Below are 17,362 nucleotides of genomic sequence, written 5' to 3' on the forward strand. Positions count from 1 at the left end.
TTTGTGTGTTTTGCCCATGCATTTACACTGCCTATTGGGCCTAAAAACGACCATCTGAAATTAGGTTTCAAATAGAAAGCTTTTGAAAATGTTATCATCTCCATATAAAAAACAAAAACTTTTTTTTCTAAGAATTGCGAGATTATAAATGTTATAATGTCAATTACGAGATATAAATTCGCAATTCTGAGACAAGTCAGAATTACAACATAAACTCACAATTAAAAAGACTTTTTCCTCAGAATTGCATGATATAAACTCACAATTAAGTGTTATAATGTCAGAATTGCAAGATTATAATGTTATATCTATTGTGAGATATAAACTCGCAATTCTGAGAAATTAAGTTAGAATTGCGAGATAAAACTCACAATTTTGACTTTCAAAATTACGAGACAAACTCAATTCTGAAGTCGTAAATATGAGAAATAGTCAATTGCGAGATATTCACAATTTTGACTTTTAAGTGTTATAAAGTCAGAATTGCGTGATATAAACTCACAATTGCATGTTATGTATTATTATTAGTCAAAACTATGAGACAAACTCATAATTCTAAAAAAAAAAAAAAAAAAAAGTCGCAAGTCTGAGAAATAAAGTCAGAATTGCAAGATATAAACTCACAATTAAGTGTTATAAAGTCAGAATTGCGAGATTGTTGTTGTAATGTCAATGTCAATGTCAACTGCAACATAAAAACAATTGCAATTTTGACTTTTTTCTCAGAATTGTGAGATTATAAAGTTATAATGTCAATTGCAAGATATAAGCTCACAATTTTGACTTTTTCCTTAGAATTGCGTGACAAACTCACAATTATTTGTTATAAAGTCAGAATTGCAAGATTAAAATGTTATGTCAATTGTGAGATAAAAACTCGCAACTTTTTAAGTCAGAATTGCAAGATATAAATCACAAGTTTAACTTTCTCAGAATTCTGTGATATAAACTCACAATTGCATGTTATAAAGTCAAAACTACGAGACAAACTCACAATTCTAAAGTAGCAAATATGAGAAATGGCCAGAATTGCATGATATAAACTCACAATTAAGCGTTATAAAGTTAGAATTGCAAGATTGTTATAACATTATAATGTCAACTGCAAGATATGAACTCGCAACTGACTTTTTTCTCAGAATTGTGTGATAACTCACAACAGTGTGATGAAGTTAAAATAGCAAGATTAAAAAAATAAATAAATAAATAAATAAAGTCGCAAATCTAAGAAATAGTCAAAACTGCAAGATATAAACTGCAAGATGATTTTTCTCAGAATTGCGAGTTTATATCTCACAATTCTGACTATAAACACACAATTGCGTGTTATATTGCGAAAAAACATTTTTGCGAGATATAAACTCACAATTTTTACTTTTCTCAGAATTGCATGATATAAACTCACAACTGCGTGTTAGAAAGTCAGAATTGCGAGATTATAATATTATAATGTTAAAATGTCAATTGTGAGATATAAACTCACAATTCTTAATTTGAAAACGTTAATGACTGACTTAAGAATTGCAAATTTATATCTCACAATTGACATTTTAACAATGTCAGAATGAACTCGCAATTGCAAGAAAAGTCAGAATTGTGAGATAAAATTGCAGCAATACAAATTTTTATTTAGTGGCAGAAACAAGCTGAAATGAAGATAGAATGTGAAGGAAAAGCTTTTCAGCTTTTAGCGAAATTAATGTAATGTAAACATACCCTAAGATTCCACAGTTCAATAATATGAATAAAAAGCACTATACAAATAAAGGTGACAATAATAATAATAATAATAATAATAATAATAATAATAATACCTGACTAGTGTAATACAACTGCAATAAAAATAAAAATACATTTCATTAATTATCTTAATTACTTCACTTTACAAACCATCAAGCCTTTATAGGCCGACATATACTATATATAGCACATCTCAACTGCTTGATTGCTTGTATCATCACAAAATGTGAAGTATATAATTGCCTAGCTCTAATCTTCTAAATGCAACTGCAGGGCATAAAGAGATTAAGATACAATCATCAACTTCATCATTTTGTGTAAACATCACGTGTAAAAACAATGACTCTGTTCTCTCTATAACTTGCAGAACAATGAACTATATACTTCTTTCATTAAAATACACATTGCGGTTTGTTTCAGAGTGGAAACAAAGCGAGAACACTGGTTCAGCTGGTCCAGTTGGTGTATCAATACTGTGGAAAATATGTACTGTAACAGATTCAAATATTCAGAATTGACAAGATATGAAAAATCAATACACTGGAAGTCTGCTTAAGACGCTCCCCATGTTTCAGTGAAGTTCAAGAGTTCATTTGAAGAAAGCTAAGCCAACATGACCCATGGAGCAGGAAAGGGAAGCAATACCGCAAAAATCAATATGAGACGAGACCCCATTTCTCTGTTCCTCTTTACCCCTCGTCGCTCTCTAAGAGACCTTGACTGTAGGAGTCAACCCTCACCGCATTTTAATATTCAAACCATGCCACACTGCAGCCGGCAAATCTACAGAGACAGGAGAGTCATTAAACTTTCATTCAGCCTGACTGTCCATTCACAACAGGCACCAAATCTTTCACACACACACACACACACCTTTCCGAGTCCCTCGAGTCCACTGGATCTGGAATCAGTAACTGGAAGAGAACCCCTGGACTTGGCAGTGACTGTTTCCAAAACTGAGATCGCCAGATTTGCTTCCAGTCTTGTAATCTGAGGACTGTTCAGGATGTTATGTTTGTTTGAAGGTGGGGTTCACACCGACAGAGTTTTGAAATGCCCCCAGGTCAATCGTTTTCTAGTAGAGTGGACGATTGAGCGCAAGTGCCAGTGAATGGCGGCAAGTTTAGCTTAAACAATGATGCAACGCGACAACTACTGCATACAGTCGCACGTACAGTTAAGTACAAATGCCAACTAGCAACAGAGACCCTCAACGAACTGAGGTCAGTGTGAACGCACCTTCAGCAAGGTATGTAATGGAGTGGCATCTGTTACACATTGCTCATCACTGGCTGGGTTGACATAAGGGGGAAAAAACAGCTGTTTCTCTCCAAGACATTTGAGGAACATCTGTACTGTGCTCTGATAACAATCAAATAACAGATGTGTCCAAGTTAATTATGAAACACCAGCCTCTTAACTCCCAAAAGCGCTATTATTTTAAAAGAATAGTTTATCCAAACATGAAAAGTTTGTGATTATTTACTCATTGTGCTCCAAACTCTTGTGGTTTTGCTCTTCTGTGGAACTCAAAAGAATCTAGAAAATTTTCATGCAGCTGAGTTCACAGCTGCACAATTAATTAAAATAAAAATCGAAATCATGATACAGCTTAAGGCGATTATCAAATCGCAAAAGCTATGATTTAATTTAAACGTATGTGAGTTTATATACATTTATTTATTTGCTTTATTTATTTATTTTTTAAAGTATTTTTAGTATAACATTTTTTTTAAAGCAAAATATTAGAATGCAATTGTATATTAATGTTTATTTAAAACATTAAAATGAAATAAATAATTATATTAGAATAAACAGGATAATTATTAGAATAACTTATTTTAATGTTTTTTTTTTTTATTTAAAACAATAATATAAAATATTTTATTTTAGCAGTATTGTACAGTTTATTATATTAGAATATACAGAATATCTATTACAATTAATGTTAATGTTTTAAAACATTAAAATAACTATATTACAATTAATATAATACTATATAATACAATTATTATATTAGAATATATAGATAATTATTAGAATCACTTATTTTAATGTTTTTTATTTAACACATTAAAAAGGAATATAATAATAATAATAATAATAATAATAATAATAATAATAATAATAATAATAATAATAATATATAGTAGTAGTAGTAGTAGTAGTAGTAGTAGTGTATTTTAAGTTTATTTTTAAGTTTACTATACAAGAATATATTACAATAATTTATTTTAATGTTTTTAATACATTCAAATAACATTACAATACAATTATTATTTTAGAATAAATAGAATAATTAGTAGAATAACTATTTAACATTAAAATAAAATATTATTATTATATTATTATTATTATTAATATTATTATTGGAAGTAGTAGATGTAGTAGTATTGTAAAGTTTATTATATTAGAACATATACAATATATTACAATAATGTATTTTAGTTTTTAAAACATTAAAATAACATTACAATACAATTATATAATAAATAATTATTATTAGAATAATTTATTTTAATGTTTTTATTTAACATTAAAACCATAATAATAATAATAATAAATAATAACAACAACAACAACAACAATTATTATATGTAGTAGCGGCATTGTAAAGTTTATTATGTTAGAATATAAAATATATTACAATTTATTTTAGTTTTTAAAACATTAAAATAACATTACAATGCAATCATTATATTAGAATATATAGAATTATTAGAATAATTTATTTTAATGTTTTTAAGATTTAAGACATTAAAATAATAAAAAAATAAAATAAAATAAAATAAAATAAAATAAAATAATATAAAATAAAATAAATTATAATTATTATTAGTTGTAGTAGTAATATTGTAAAATTACACAATGGTAAACAACTATAATGATAACTTTTTAAATTACTTTTTAAAGTATCACATGAGAAAAATCATTATAAAACTATTCTTCCTTATTGTCTTAAACATTTTTTAATAGTAATAGCTCATAGTGACCACATCAAGCTCAAAAAAAGACTGGAAAAAACAAAAGCACCATGAAAGATTTAAAAAAAAAAAAAAAAAAAAAAGCCATATGATACCTAGAAACTGACGTTTTTAGTGAATAATGATCTTAATATTCATCTAATACTCACAAAAACCATCATACGACTTATGAAGACTGTAAAAACTACTTTTAAGGTGCTTTTATGTAGTTTTGCTGTTTTTGGGGGGGGGGCTTGTAGTCACGGTCATTGCATGGAAAGAGCTGCAAGAAGATTTCAAGTATTCCTATTGTGCTCTATGGGAAAAAGAACAGGTGAGCGAATGAATTTCAAACCTCACAATGCCACCTTAGTACCATCATGACCTTCATCCGACTTGGTGTACAGCAAAAACTATTTACTTGAAGCTTCATCCGTCCTTATCCCACCACTTCAATCCTCATAACTCTACTCATCTTGCTCAAAAAAAAAAAAAAGGATCCCAATTTCGAATCCACCCACTCCAAGATTTCACATTTTATTAAGGGGAACGGCCGTCGTGTTAAACCATAATGCTTTTGACAAATTGCAAGCCGGCGTCAAGACAGCTAGCTCATTAACACCTCCCGTCAGCTGGCTTCGTGTTCATTACGGGTTTTTGACGGGGCCGGCTGGCGAGCTATTAGAACACAGAGACGGTTCAATCTCTCACGACTGTAGCCTCTCATTATGAAACACTGACAGAGCTGACGGAGTAAGAGAGAATCAGGCCTCCCTGACTCCCATTCATCACCCAAAAGAGAGCGAGAAAAAGAACATCTGCCTCAGAGAGAGGCTTTGATTACAATGAAACGCGCCCCCGACCATTGCTAATTTCACCCGGTCTGGAGTAGAAAGCGAGCGAAACGAGACTGAGGAGGTTTCCGTCAGTCTCCTTCTGCCGACGTGTTTCTTAAGCTCTGTCGCAGAGCTACGGCTGTAATCTTCCCATTATAGCCCTTAATCTTGCAATTTGATCTTGTCGCAATTTAATTAGATTTAAATATGAGGACGGATAAAACGGGATCAGCGATTAAGAGACGTCCCAGACCGGCCGTTGGCGTCTAATCGCGTTTAATCCAGAAATCCGCATCCTGCTTTACGATTTAGACCCAACTTAACCGAGGCTTGACTTCAACGCCTTCTTAAGAATGCTTGGATATTTTATTATTATTTTGACCTCCTTTTGTTCCTTCTCTCTTCAAGCACAGCTCAAGAAAGTCTTTGATGAAAACAGTCACTCGCTGAGATTTAACACAGGGAAAGAAGACCTGTGACCACCGTCAGCATCTCAAAGAGGACTTGAAGATTAAACCCAGGAGTATCGGGTCAACTTCCAAACGAGCAGTCATGTGAGATCTTCAGAGGTGTTACCCGTAAAGCTTTTGTGATGCCTCTTAAGGGCGAAATTTGATCACAGCCGAAAGGTTGAACTCTAAGACGAAAGCTAATGACAAAAAGTGAAACCAAAATCCATTTAAGGCAAGTCAGATCACTCACCAATACATATTTTATATTTATATTTATTATATATAAAATACACCAAAATCATTTGCCTGATGGAAAATAACAGGCAAAAATATAGGTTCCCCAAGTTGTGTTTCGCATTTTATTTATTTATTTATTTTTTCATTTTTTCCTGGAATCCATTTTAATCGTTTAGTTAAATTGCAATAATTAAGAAGCAACTGAATTAATAAAATGTAGGGCCCTGTGAAATGTGTTTTATTTTTTTCCAAATTCCTTTTTTTCCTGTTTAAATTTTTCTCGGGTTCTATTTTTTTCCATTTTTTTTTTTTTTTTTTTTTTTTTTTGAAAAATGAAAAAGTAATGGTTAAATGACATTTTATTAGTCAAAAAGCAAGTCTAATTAATTAAAATGATAAAACATATACAACTTAACATCAATTTATTAAAACGTTTAACAAAAATGACGTTTAGGGCCTTATGCAATGTTTTAATTTTTCTCACCTTCTGTTTTATTACCAAATTCTGTTTAAGTATGTCTAATTATTTGAATGCATAAAAAATACCTTATTAAAGTTTATTTTTTTTTTTTTTTTTTTTTTTTTACAATATTTATTTTTTTCTGGTTATCAAATTAAGGCATAAAATGTCATTTTAAAAATTAAAAAATTTAAAATTATTGTAAAGTTTAATTCCTTAAATAAAATAAAGTTTTAAAAATTTAAGTTAAACCAAACTTTTATTTTGATGGGTTGCCATGAATACCTTTACATTTTTGTGTGTATATATGATATGACGATAGTTTCTCTCAAAAGAAACTGTAAAATGCTCATGAAGAAACTTCAGAGCAGTTCTGGAAATGTTGTTTCCATGAACAATTCATATTTAAATAGTCTTTTTGCTTAATATTTAGAGATACTAGTCCATATCATGATTTGATTTAAGTGTAATGACCTGCTTTTGATTAATTCACCCAAACTTTGGAATTTCACGGAAATCACAGAGCTCTAAAAATGTAACTTTTTTTTTTTTTTTTTTTTAAACAATATTATGGTCCTGTGTGAAGCTGTGTTGACTGTTTTCTGGCTTTAGAATTTAATATACATTTAACAAAGTTCAAATGAGGTATAAAACATTACAAATGTAATTCAGCTTGTAAAATGTAAACGCAAATTTAACATTTCCTTTTATTTTTCGGCAAACTGCTGCACAGCAGATGTTAAAACATATTCTGATGTATTCAAATTTGCCAAGTTCTATGACATTCTGTGTTATACTTTAAATGTCAGTTTCATGACTGGTTCTGTGATTTCGTCCAGGTTTTCAGCGTCACACAAATCATAGGGCCCTGAAACTGGAGCAAATTTGACATGGAGAAAAAGCAGCATATATTTGAAATGATCCAGTTTTAATCATATTTAAGCATGGCTGATGGTGACATCTTGTCAGAAAGAGCTCACAATTTCAACTGGTGATGAGCCGTGGACGCCCACTCCACGATGCGTTATGAGATGCAAGCTGAGAAACCCAGACGGACGACCAGTGCCCAATCTGAATGATTGCAAACTCAGTTTACATTTGCTTTTCACTATTGTGCATGCATTTGTGATCATTTAAACTCAGACATGCTTGTACAGTACAAAAATCAATTTGAGAGTTACTTTGAGTTGACTGTGCTTTGGGTAAGATTTTATTTTAACGCTTTTATTAAGCAAGGCTGCATTAAATCGTTCAAAAGTAACAAATGAAGACAAATAAATGCTGTTATTCTAGACTTTCTACTCTATAAAAAAATAAAAAAATAATAATAATAATAATAATAATAATTTAAAAAGCTGTTTCAACTTAAAGGAGAGGTCCACTTCCAGAACAAAAATTTACAAATAATGTACTCACACCCTTGTCATCCAAGGTGTTCATGTCTTTCTTCAGTCGTAAAGAAACTGTGTTTGAGGAAAACATTTTAGCTTTTTTCTCCATATAAATGGACAGGTATGGTTTGAACTTCCAAAATGCAGTTTAAATGCGGCTTCAAACAATCCCACGTGAGGAAGAAGGGTCTTATCTAGCAAAACAATCGGTTATTTTCATTAAAAAAAAAAACAAAAACAAAAATGTAAATACTTTTTAATCTCAAACGCTCATCTTGTCTTGCTCTTCCTGAACTCTGTATATTCTGGGCTCAAGACAGTTAGGGTATGTTGAAAAATCATATTTTCTCTTTCAACTTCAAAAATCATTTCAAAAATTATCCCACATCGTTACATAACTACTGACCCAGCCTTTGCAGAGTGAACATGCAAAGAAGATCAAACACCCTTAACAAAAAAGGTAAAACAGCGATATAGGACGATTTTGAAGTTGAGGCAGAAAATACGATCTGAGTTTTTCGACATACCCTAATTGTCTTGAGTCAGAATACACACAGTTCAGGGAAAGCAAGCCAAGACAAGACAAGAGTTTGACAATAAAAAGTATATAAACTGTATTATTTATAGATAAGACCCTTCTTCCTTGGCTGGGATCGTTTACATATTAGTCTATTACATGGAGAAAAATGCTGAAATGTTTTCCTCAAAAAACAGTTTCTATACGACTGAAGAAAGACATGAACATCTTGGATGAGTACAAAGTGAGTACATTATCTGGTGAGTGGACTTCTCCTTTAAAGTAACTGTTCATGCTGCCTTAAAATTTTTAGTTTAGTCAACAAATGTTAAGTTGTACTACGTGAAAACATGGATATCTGAGTGGAGTAAACTTAATTGTAAGGCAGAACGAATGCTAAGTTAAAACAACTCTTTTAAGCTGTTTTTTTTTTACGGTGTATTCAAAGAACAAAAATGTAAAATATTAACACCACAACTGATTTTAACACTAATAATAAAAAATGTTTCTTGAGCATCAAATCGGCATATTAGAATGATTTCTGAAGGATCATGTGACTGGAGTAATGATGCTAAAAATTCTACTTTTTATCATATGAATAAATAATTACATTTTAAAATGTATTCAAATGTGAAATTTTACATTTTTCACAATATTTCAGTTTAACTGCAACTGCAATTTTTAAAAATTGAACGGACCCAAACTTTTCAGTGGTATTGGTTTTACTGATAACTGAAACGCAAATCTACACAGCATAGAGCGCTACTGTTTCTCTCATTGACGGTTTGTTTCCTCATACAGTCTCTGCCAAAACATTTCATATTGAAAGCAGGAACCCACTGAGAAATATCGAATGACATGCAACAACGACTCCTGTCTGTGCAGCAACCATTTGCTATGATGATTTTGATAACTCGTCAAAAATAGCACTTTAGTGAGTCGCATATTTTGTTGGTCTAATTTTAAGCATCTCAGTGACATCATAAATGAAGCTGCAAGTGAAAACCGCAGCAGGGGAATCTGAGTGACAGAAAAGACATTATTACAAACAGCAAGCTGAAGCAAAAGGGTTTGCAGGTCGTGATGAGGGAATATCATGACTGATATACAGTAAGTGAGTGCAGAATAAAGATAGGTCTCCTCCTGCACAGGTGAGCAGTTTCTCACCGGTTTTATCTAAGCAGCCAGACGCGGAGGTTACAGCCGAGATGAAGGGAATGAGATTCAGAGGTAACAAACGCGTCACCCAGCACTTTCAGGGAAAAGCGATGCGCGTTCACAGAAACAGTTGACGGTGTCAACTATCCCGACAGGAGCTTTCAAAAGAACTACTTCGATTTTACCAGGAATACTTCAAGATAATCTGTGTAATCTGACATGTTTCAAGCTGTGTAATATAACAGTATGAGCGTAACTGCAGTTTCGCGCTGCCGTTCAAAGGTTTTCGTGACCGGTCACAGGTGCGGCTTTTAAGAGCAATTACACATATAGAAGTCCACGACAACTTGTCCAAGCAAAACACACCTTCTGTCAGAGCAGACATCCTGCAATTCTCGGGTTTGAGAGGACTTAGCGGGAGATTTTATTTGACAGAATGGATCAAAGTTTCTGTCCTCAGCAGTGAGACTGAAATAAAGCCTGCGTGCGAGTGTATCTGTGCAATTATACTGTACAAGTCACGTATGAATGTTAATTGCAGACCTGTCATATTAGGCATGGTATTAAAGTTCTCTCGTTCAAATCTTATAAAAGCAGCACAACACAATAACCAGACGCTTTTTTCGTTCTTATGCTGTGCAATTATAGTCCATCCACATGTCCAGTTTCTGCTATATCTAGTAGGAGTGGAATAATGTCACAGTATGCAGAATTTTCTCTCAAAGAAATGTTTTATATGACACATACACTAGCATTCAAACGTTTGGGGTCTTTTAATGTTTTGGGGGATTTTAATGTTTTGGAAGTCTCTAGGCTGCATTATGTTGTGAAATATTATTGCAATTTAAAAAAAAAAAAAAAAAAAAAGCTATTTGAACATTATTTTAAAATGTAATGTATGGCAAAGCTTTTATGTCAGCATTCTTTTATGAATAGTTCTATATATATATATATATATATATATATATATATATTTTTTTTTTTTTACATTATAAATGTTATTTTACGGTCACTTTTTACTTTTAATGCATCCTTGCTGACAAAATAAAATAAAATAAAATAAAATAAAATAAAATAGTTGTTCCATGATTAATTGAAAGCAACTTGGAAAGTTTGCCACAATGTAAGCTACAAACTAACTTTGAGTGATATTTTTCTGGCACAAAAACAAGAATTTTTTTTAATAAATGAAAAATCTTAAACAGATGGGAGCCAGTGTTATTTTTGTTAAAGTAGAACTACTAAAAATCATTTACAGTAAATAAAATAATGCTGAAATAAAAACATATTCAAAAAAAATCTATAAATATTATATGAAAAATTAAACTTGAATGTTGCCTTCACAACTACATTAAATGTACTAAATTAGTACAAAATACTAAATTTAATGAAAACAGAATCATTTTATAGATTTTATAGCTATATAAAACTAACCCCCACAAATTTACTAAAACTAAAATTTAAATAAAAAAAAATACAACTAAAAGCTAAACTGAAATATCAATATACTTCAACAGTACTAAAATAAGACTGCTGACAGCCTCAAACTTGAATACATTTACGCTAAACATAACACCCTCGTTTACACAACTAAATTAAAAACAGTGATGAAGAGCAGCATGAAATATTTTCCACAACACAAAAATAGATCTAAAACCAGTTTCAAACCTGTTAATTTGCATACGTGGGAGCAGTACAGCTGTATGCTCAACACGCAGTGTTTTGTTGTGTTAATTGACGGAAAAAAACATCTAGCTTGTTGCTGGAAAATTTAGACTACTATAAAAATAGCTGAACTAATGTCACACTACTGAAAAACGTTGTTAGTAGTTTAAGCAAAACTACTTTTAGTTACACCTTGCATAATCTCAGTAACTATAAATGCAAAAAAAGGTTTATATATTAACCATGCACTAATGTCCACTCTAATAGCCATATGCATATAAAAGGTATACCAGAATCTGCACTGTTAACATTTCTACTGTATATACGCCATCTAGATTAAAGAACTTTATGCAAAACATAACAGTTTGCATATTTGCAATTCTCCAAACATTCAACAACTTATGCAAATCATATCTGCCTCCAAATTCAAACCTCAGTTTTCATTTCATTACTCAGCTTCTACAACCACTTTCACTTTTAAGCACAAAAAAGAAATAATAAAACCAAACCCAAACAGCTACAGCTGTGGGACACTTGAAAGCCATCGCCTGAACTGCTGAAAGGAAGTCAAATGGCTCACTTTTAGCACTTTCTAGCCCAGTTTGGTGAAACATAAGTCACTTCCCGCTTTATAAAACTCTAGTAGTAGTTTCCAAAAGCGCGTAGAAGCAAAAATAAACCGTATAAATGGAAAATAGCAGGTAAGGGAACAAAGCTTAAGAGTAGCTGGCATGAATGCTGGATGAGGTTTACAGGATGTAACTGTGGTCTCTCTGTGTCAAGGAAAATTTGCAAAGTCAACTCTGTTTTAACTCTTGACTCGTTCATAATCCTGTTGTATGAATGATGAGGCCCATTCTGAGCTTCCTGATGTTCCTGCTAGCATCTGTGTGGGTTCCGCGGTTCGTGTGTAGCCCTTCAGGCTGTTATTGGTTTGATCCTAAATGCCAACAAACCAGCCAAAGCTTATTTATGGATTATCTAAAGCATAATGCACACAAAACTGGATAACAATGAAGCATAAAAATTGAGATCATGCACACGATCAGTCAAACGTTTAAGGTCAGCAAGCTTATTTTTGTTTTTGAATCTCTCTTATGCTCGCCTAGGTTGCGTTTTCTATCAAAAACACAGAAACACAGTAATGTTGTGAAATAATATAGCAATTAAAATAAGTGTTTTCTATTATTTCAAAATGTAATTTATTCCCGTGATGCAAAGATGAACTTTCAGCATCATTACTTCAGTCTTCAGTCACAGACAATGATCCTTCAGAAATCATTCTAATATGCTGATTTGCTGCTCAGGAAACATTTCTGATTATCAACAAACAGTTGTGCTCCTTAAGACACACATAATACACACATTTGATGTCAAAAGTTTACCTTGCAGAATCAGCAAAATGTTAATCATTTCACCAAAATAAGGGAGATCACTTTACATCTCCCTTTACACAATCCACAAGAGGAGAAAATAATTGAATTTATAAAAATGACCCCCGTTCAAAAGTTTACATACGCGTCATTCTTTATACTGTGTTGTGACCTGAATAATCCATGCGTGCGTTTTTTTTTTTTTTTTTTTTGTTTAGTGATGGTTGTTCATGAGCCCCTTTTTTTTGTCCTGAACAGTTAAACCGCACACCATTCTTCAGAAAAATCCTTCAGGTACCACAAATTATTTGGTTTTTCAGCATTTTTGTGTATTTCAACCCTTTCCAACAATGACTGTATGGTTTTGAGATCCTTCTTTTCACACTGAGGACAACTGAGGGACTCATATGCAACTATTACAGAAGGTTCAAACACTCACTGATGCTTCAGAAAGAAAAATCATGCATTAAGAGGGTGAAAACTTTTGGAATTTGAAGATCAGGGTAAATTTAACTTATTTTGTCTTCTGAGAAACATGCAAGTATCTTCTGTAGCTTCTGAAGGGCAGTACTAAAAAGAAAAGGCAAAATAAGAAAAATGTACACATCTCCATTTGCTTTAAAAGTTCCACCCCCAGCTTAATGCATGTTTTTTTTTCCTTCTGGAGCATCAGTGAGCATTTGAACCTTCTGTAATTGTTGCATATGAGTCCCTGAGTGTAAAAAGATGGATCTCAAAATCATACAGTCAGTGGAAAAGTGTTCAAATACACAAAAATGCTGGAAAACCAAAGAATTTGTGGGACCTAAGGAATTTTTCTGAAGAACAGCAGACAGTTTAACTGTTCAGGACAAACAAGAGACTCATAAACAACTATCACTAAACAAAAACACAGCTGTGGATCATTCAGCTAACACCACAGTATTAAGAACCAAGTGTACATAAACTTTTGAAAAGGGTCAGTTTTATAAATTCAAGTATTATATTCCCTTGTAGACTATATGTAAACACCTTTTGTGTAAAATATCTTATTCAGGTCAGTACTAAAGTTTTTAACGATTCTGAAAGGGGGATGCAAACAGACCAACTGCAATATGAATAGATGCAACATGATTTTAATCATGTATTAGTACACTTTGAAATCAAAATCAATGTACAGTAGTAATGATCAAGTGGTATAGTTCATGTTCACTAATGAAGTCAATTACATTAAGTAATAAATGGATCAATGTGAAGTATTATCCATAATGTCTTCACTATTACTTTTGATCAATTTTATGCATCATTACTGAATAAGCTATCATAACTGAAAAGTATTAAATTTCTAAAAAAAGAAAGAAAGAAAAAGAAAGAAAGAAAGAAAGAAAGAAAGAAAGAAAGATGATTTCCCCCCAAACTCTTGAATGGTAGTGTAGCAGGTTTATTATAATTAACTAAAATCTATAAAATTGAAAAAAAATTAATTGTTTATCCATAAAACATATTTGCAACTTAAAATACACAAACATTTAAAATCAAATTAAATCTAAACAAACAAAAAAAAATTACTTTTTTAAACAACATTTTTTTAATTTAGTTCAACTTGATCTATTAAAATAAACTGAAATAGCTAAAACAAAAATGTATAATATATATTTTTAAAAAAAGATACAAACAACAAAAACAAAATGACTTATACATTAACTTAAATTAAAGTGAAAACATTTTTGAAAAATATCTAAATAATAATAAAAACACTACAATAGCATCTTAAAAATGCTAAAACAACATAGCGCAGCTATAAGAGTCTGCATCCACATTCTCTTACCTCGGGAAGGCATCGAAACAGTAGGTTTTGCGCGTGTCGGGAAAGGCCACACGCAAGCCGGACATGAGGGGAGAGTGGAGGATCACAGCCGCGCACTCGTAACGGGACGCCAGGTCCACCGTCGGCACCGTCCCTATACTCTGGCCATACAAGATGATGTTTTCCGGAGTCACGCCATACCTTCGGGAGAAACAGAGAGAGAAAAATTAAAAACAGCTGCAAATCATTATCTCTCACATTAACACTTCAAGAACGGTACAAATCTGGCATACTCTCATCTGTGTGGGCAAAGTTAGGTCACAATGCTAACAGCTTGTGCTGTTTACTTTGAATTGCATTTGTGTCTATAGCAACATGGCAATTTGTGGCAAATCAAGGAATATTATTAGATAATCCAATTGGACAAAATGGCATGTTTGGTCAAGAACAGAAGGGAAGCCATTAAAAATACAGACATGAAATGCGAATATAAACTTGCAGACTCCATAAAAGAACTAAGTGAGTCCCTAAGCTAGTGAACAGAGGGCTGAAGCTTTATTTGACACTTTAAGATGCGCTCAAAGGAAATGCTAGAGGGGAGCAAGTGAGAAGTCAAGGCGTAGACGGAGAACGAAAGGAGAAAACGCACTGGTATGCTCTTTAGGTTTTTGTTCTCTGACTTTCCCGGGCGGCTTTGCAGTCGGGTCTGACACCTGATCAGCGGCAGCGGCTCTGAGGTGTGCGCCGGGGTCACCGACGGAAAGCAAATGCGTTTGAAGTCTGACCTCAGATCAGACTTTTTCAGGTTTTTACCGTAGGCTTGCCCAGGGCCGGGTGACACAAAGAAACAAAGCAGCCGTGAGTTGGAAGTCACGAATGCACACACACAGCAGTACAAAGTGTACCGTGGAGAGCGCTGGCTACATGAGCCTCTGAACTTGACTAGCTTTGGCGAGATTTTATCAGGTAACGGAACATGAGGTCTCCATCGGCGTCTCCCACACAGACAAGACATTACAGGGTGAAAAGAGGAGGCAGAGAGGGCTCTTGTAAATAAACAACCACCCATATGATCCAGCTGATAGACTCTGTGAAATGCAGGCTTGAAAATCAAGTTTCTAGAGATGAGATGAGATGAAAGGAGAGCGAAAACATCACTGAGGTAATTCATCTCCATCAACAACAATCCACCAGCTTACTGTTGGGAAAATTTGTTTGTGAACCGTTGTAAATAAACTGGATTTTGTTTAAAAAGAAAAACCATGGATGGCTTAAAAAGCCAAACTTTCTTTAAAGAAATAGTTCACCCAAAAATTAAAGTAGTCAAGTCAGTGACTGTCAAGCTGCAAAAATTATATGATACTTATGGATTTGTCAGATTTTGCATTAGAAACATCATTTTACATGTTATTCACCAAAAATCTTACCCTTCACCCAAGCACTGAAATTTCATTCACAATCTTGTTCAAATTTATTAATAGAAATTGGTCTGTAAATAAAATAAAATAAATAAATAATAAAACTAAATATAAATCATTATAAATTACTATTATTACCATTTATTTATTTATTTATTTATTTATAGCCATGAGGTAACCTATATAATATATTAAAACGTTTTTGCTTATAATTTTGTACATAATAAACTATTACTATCGTTAATAATATTAACACTCATCATCCATAGCTATGAGGGAACCTATATAATTAAAAAAAATATATATGTGCTTATAATTTTATATATAAACATTTTTTATTATTGTTTTTATTTACTTTTATCATCACCATCATCATCAATAGCATTACAAAACCTATATAATATATTAAACCATTTTTGCTTATAATTTTGTACATAAACATTATTATTATTAACCATCATCGTCATCATCAGCAGCAGCAGCCATAAGGAAACCTATATAACATTAAAACATTTTTGCCTATAATTCTATACATAATAAACATGTATTTATTTTATAAATAATGATGATTTATTATTATTATTATTATTATTATTATTATTATTATTATTATTATTATTATTATTATCCATCATCAACGTCATCATCAATAGCCATGAGGGAACCATATGTAATAAATTAAAACATTTTTACAGATATTTTTTTACATAATAAACTACAGTGCCAAATCTGTAACACTAAATAACCTTCCTTAATTACCTTTAGATAATGCATTAACCAGCAATGAGCAATACATTTACTACAGTTTTTCTACATCTTTATTAATGTTCGCTAACAAAAACACACTTGTTCATTGTTAGTAAGCCAAGGTCATTAAATATTAACCGATATAAGTTTTGATATTAAAATAGTACATGCTGAAATTAACATTATGTATGATTAATTAGTGCTTTCGAAGAAATTTTCATTGTTAATGTTAACTCATGTAGTTAGCCAAGGTTAACTAGTTTATTGTAGCATTACCAATAACGTATCAAATTAAATAAAATATCTACAATTGTATAAATGTAAACAAAATTATTACAAAGTTTTGTACACAATTAAACCAGATACAAAGAAAATACGATTTCTTCTCATCTTCTTATGCCTTGTACAAAAACATGATGCACTGATTATGGGGGAAGGGGTGTATTTGACTGCAAATTTGAAAGCTTTAGACAGAAATCTCATTTTTTTGCTCAAGTTTACCTCAAGGGAAAAAAAAAAAAAAAAAAAAAAAAAAAAAAAAGGGGCCAAACTTTTCCAAATGGAACTACAAGAACTATGAACTGAACAGAACTGAGCGTAGAAAAGAAAAAAAAAAAAA

The 17,362-nt window shown here is 31.9% G+C and overlaps 1 protein-coding gene across 1 annotated transcript in view; it reads right to left on the minus strand.

The window, feature by feature from the left end:
- The window catches only part of abhd17c (abhydrolase domain containing 17C, depalmitoylase), a 47,548-nt gene that overhangs the window by 7,584 nt on the left and 22,602 nt on the right, over nucleotides 1–17,362 (minus strand). The window contains exon 2 of the mRNA XM_051114424.1: nucleotides 14,600–14,779. Within this exon, the coding sequence (XP_050970381.1) occupies nucleotides 14,600–14,779 (180 nt within the window). The remainder of the gene's footprint in view (nucleotides 1–14,599; nucleotides 14,780–17,362) is intronic.

This window comes from Labeo rohita, chromosome 7, assembly GCF_022985175.1.
Source record: "Labeo rohita strain BAU-BD-2019 chromosome 7, IGBB_LRoh.1.0, whole genome shotgun sequence".
NCBI lineage: Eukaryota > Metazoa > Chordata > Actinopteri > Cypriniformes > Cyprinidae > Labeo > Labeo rohita.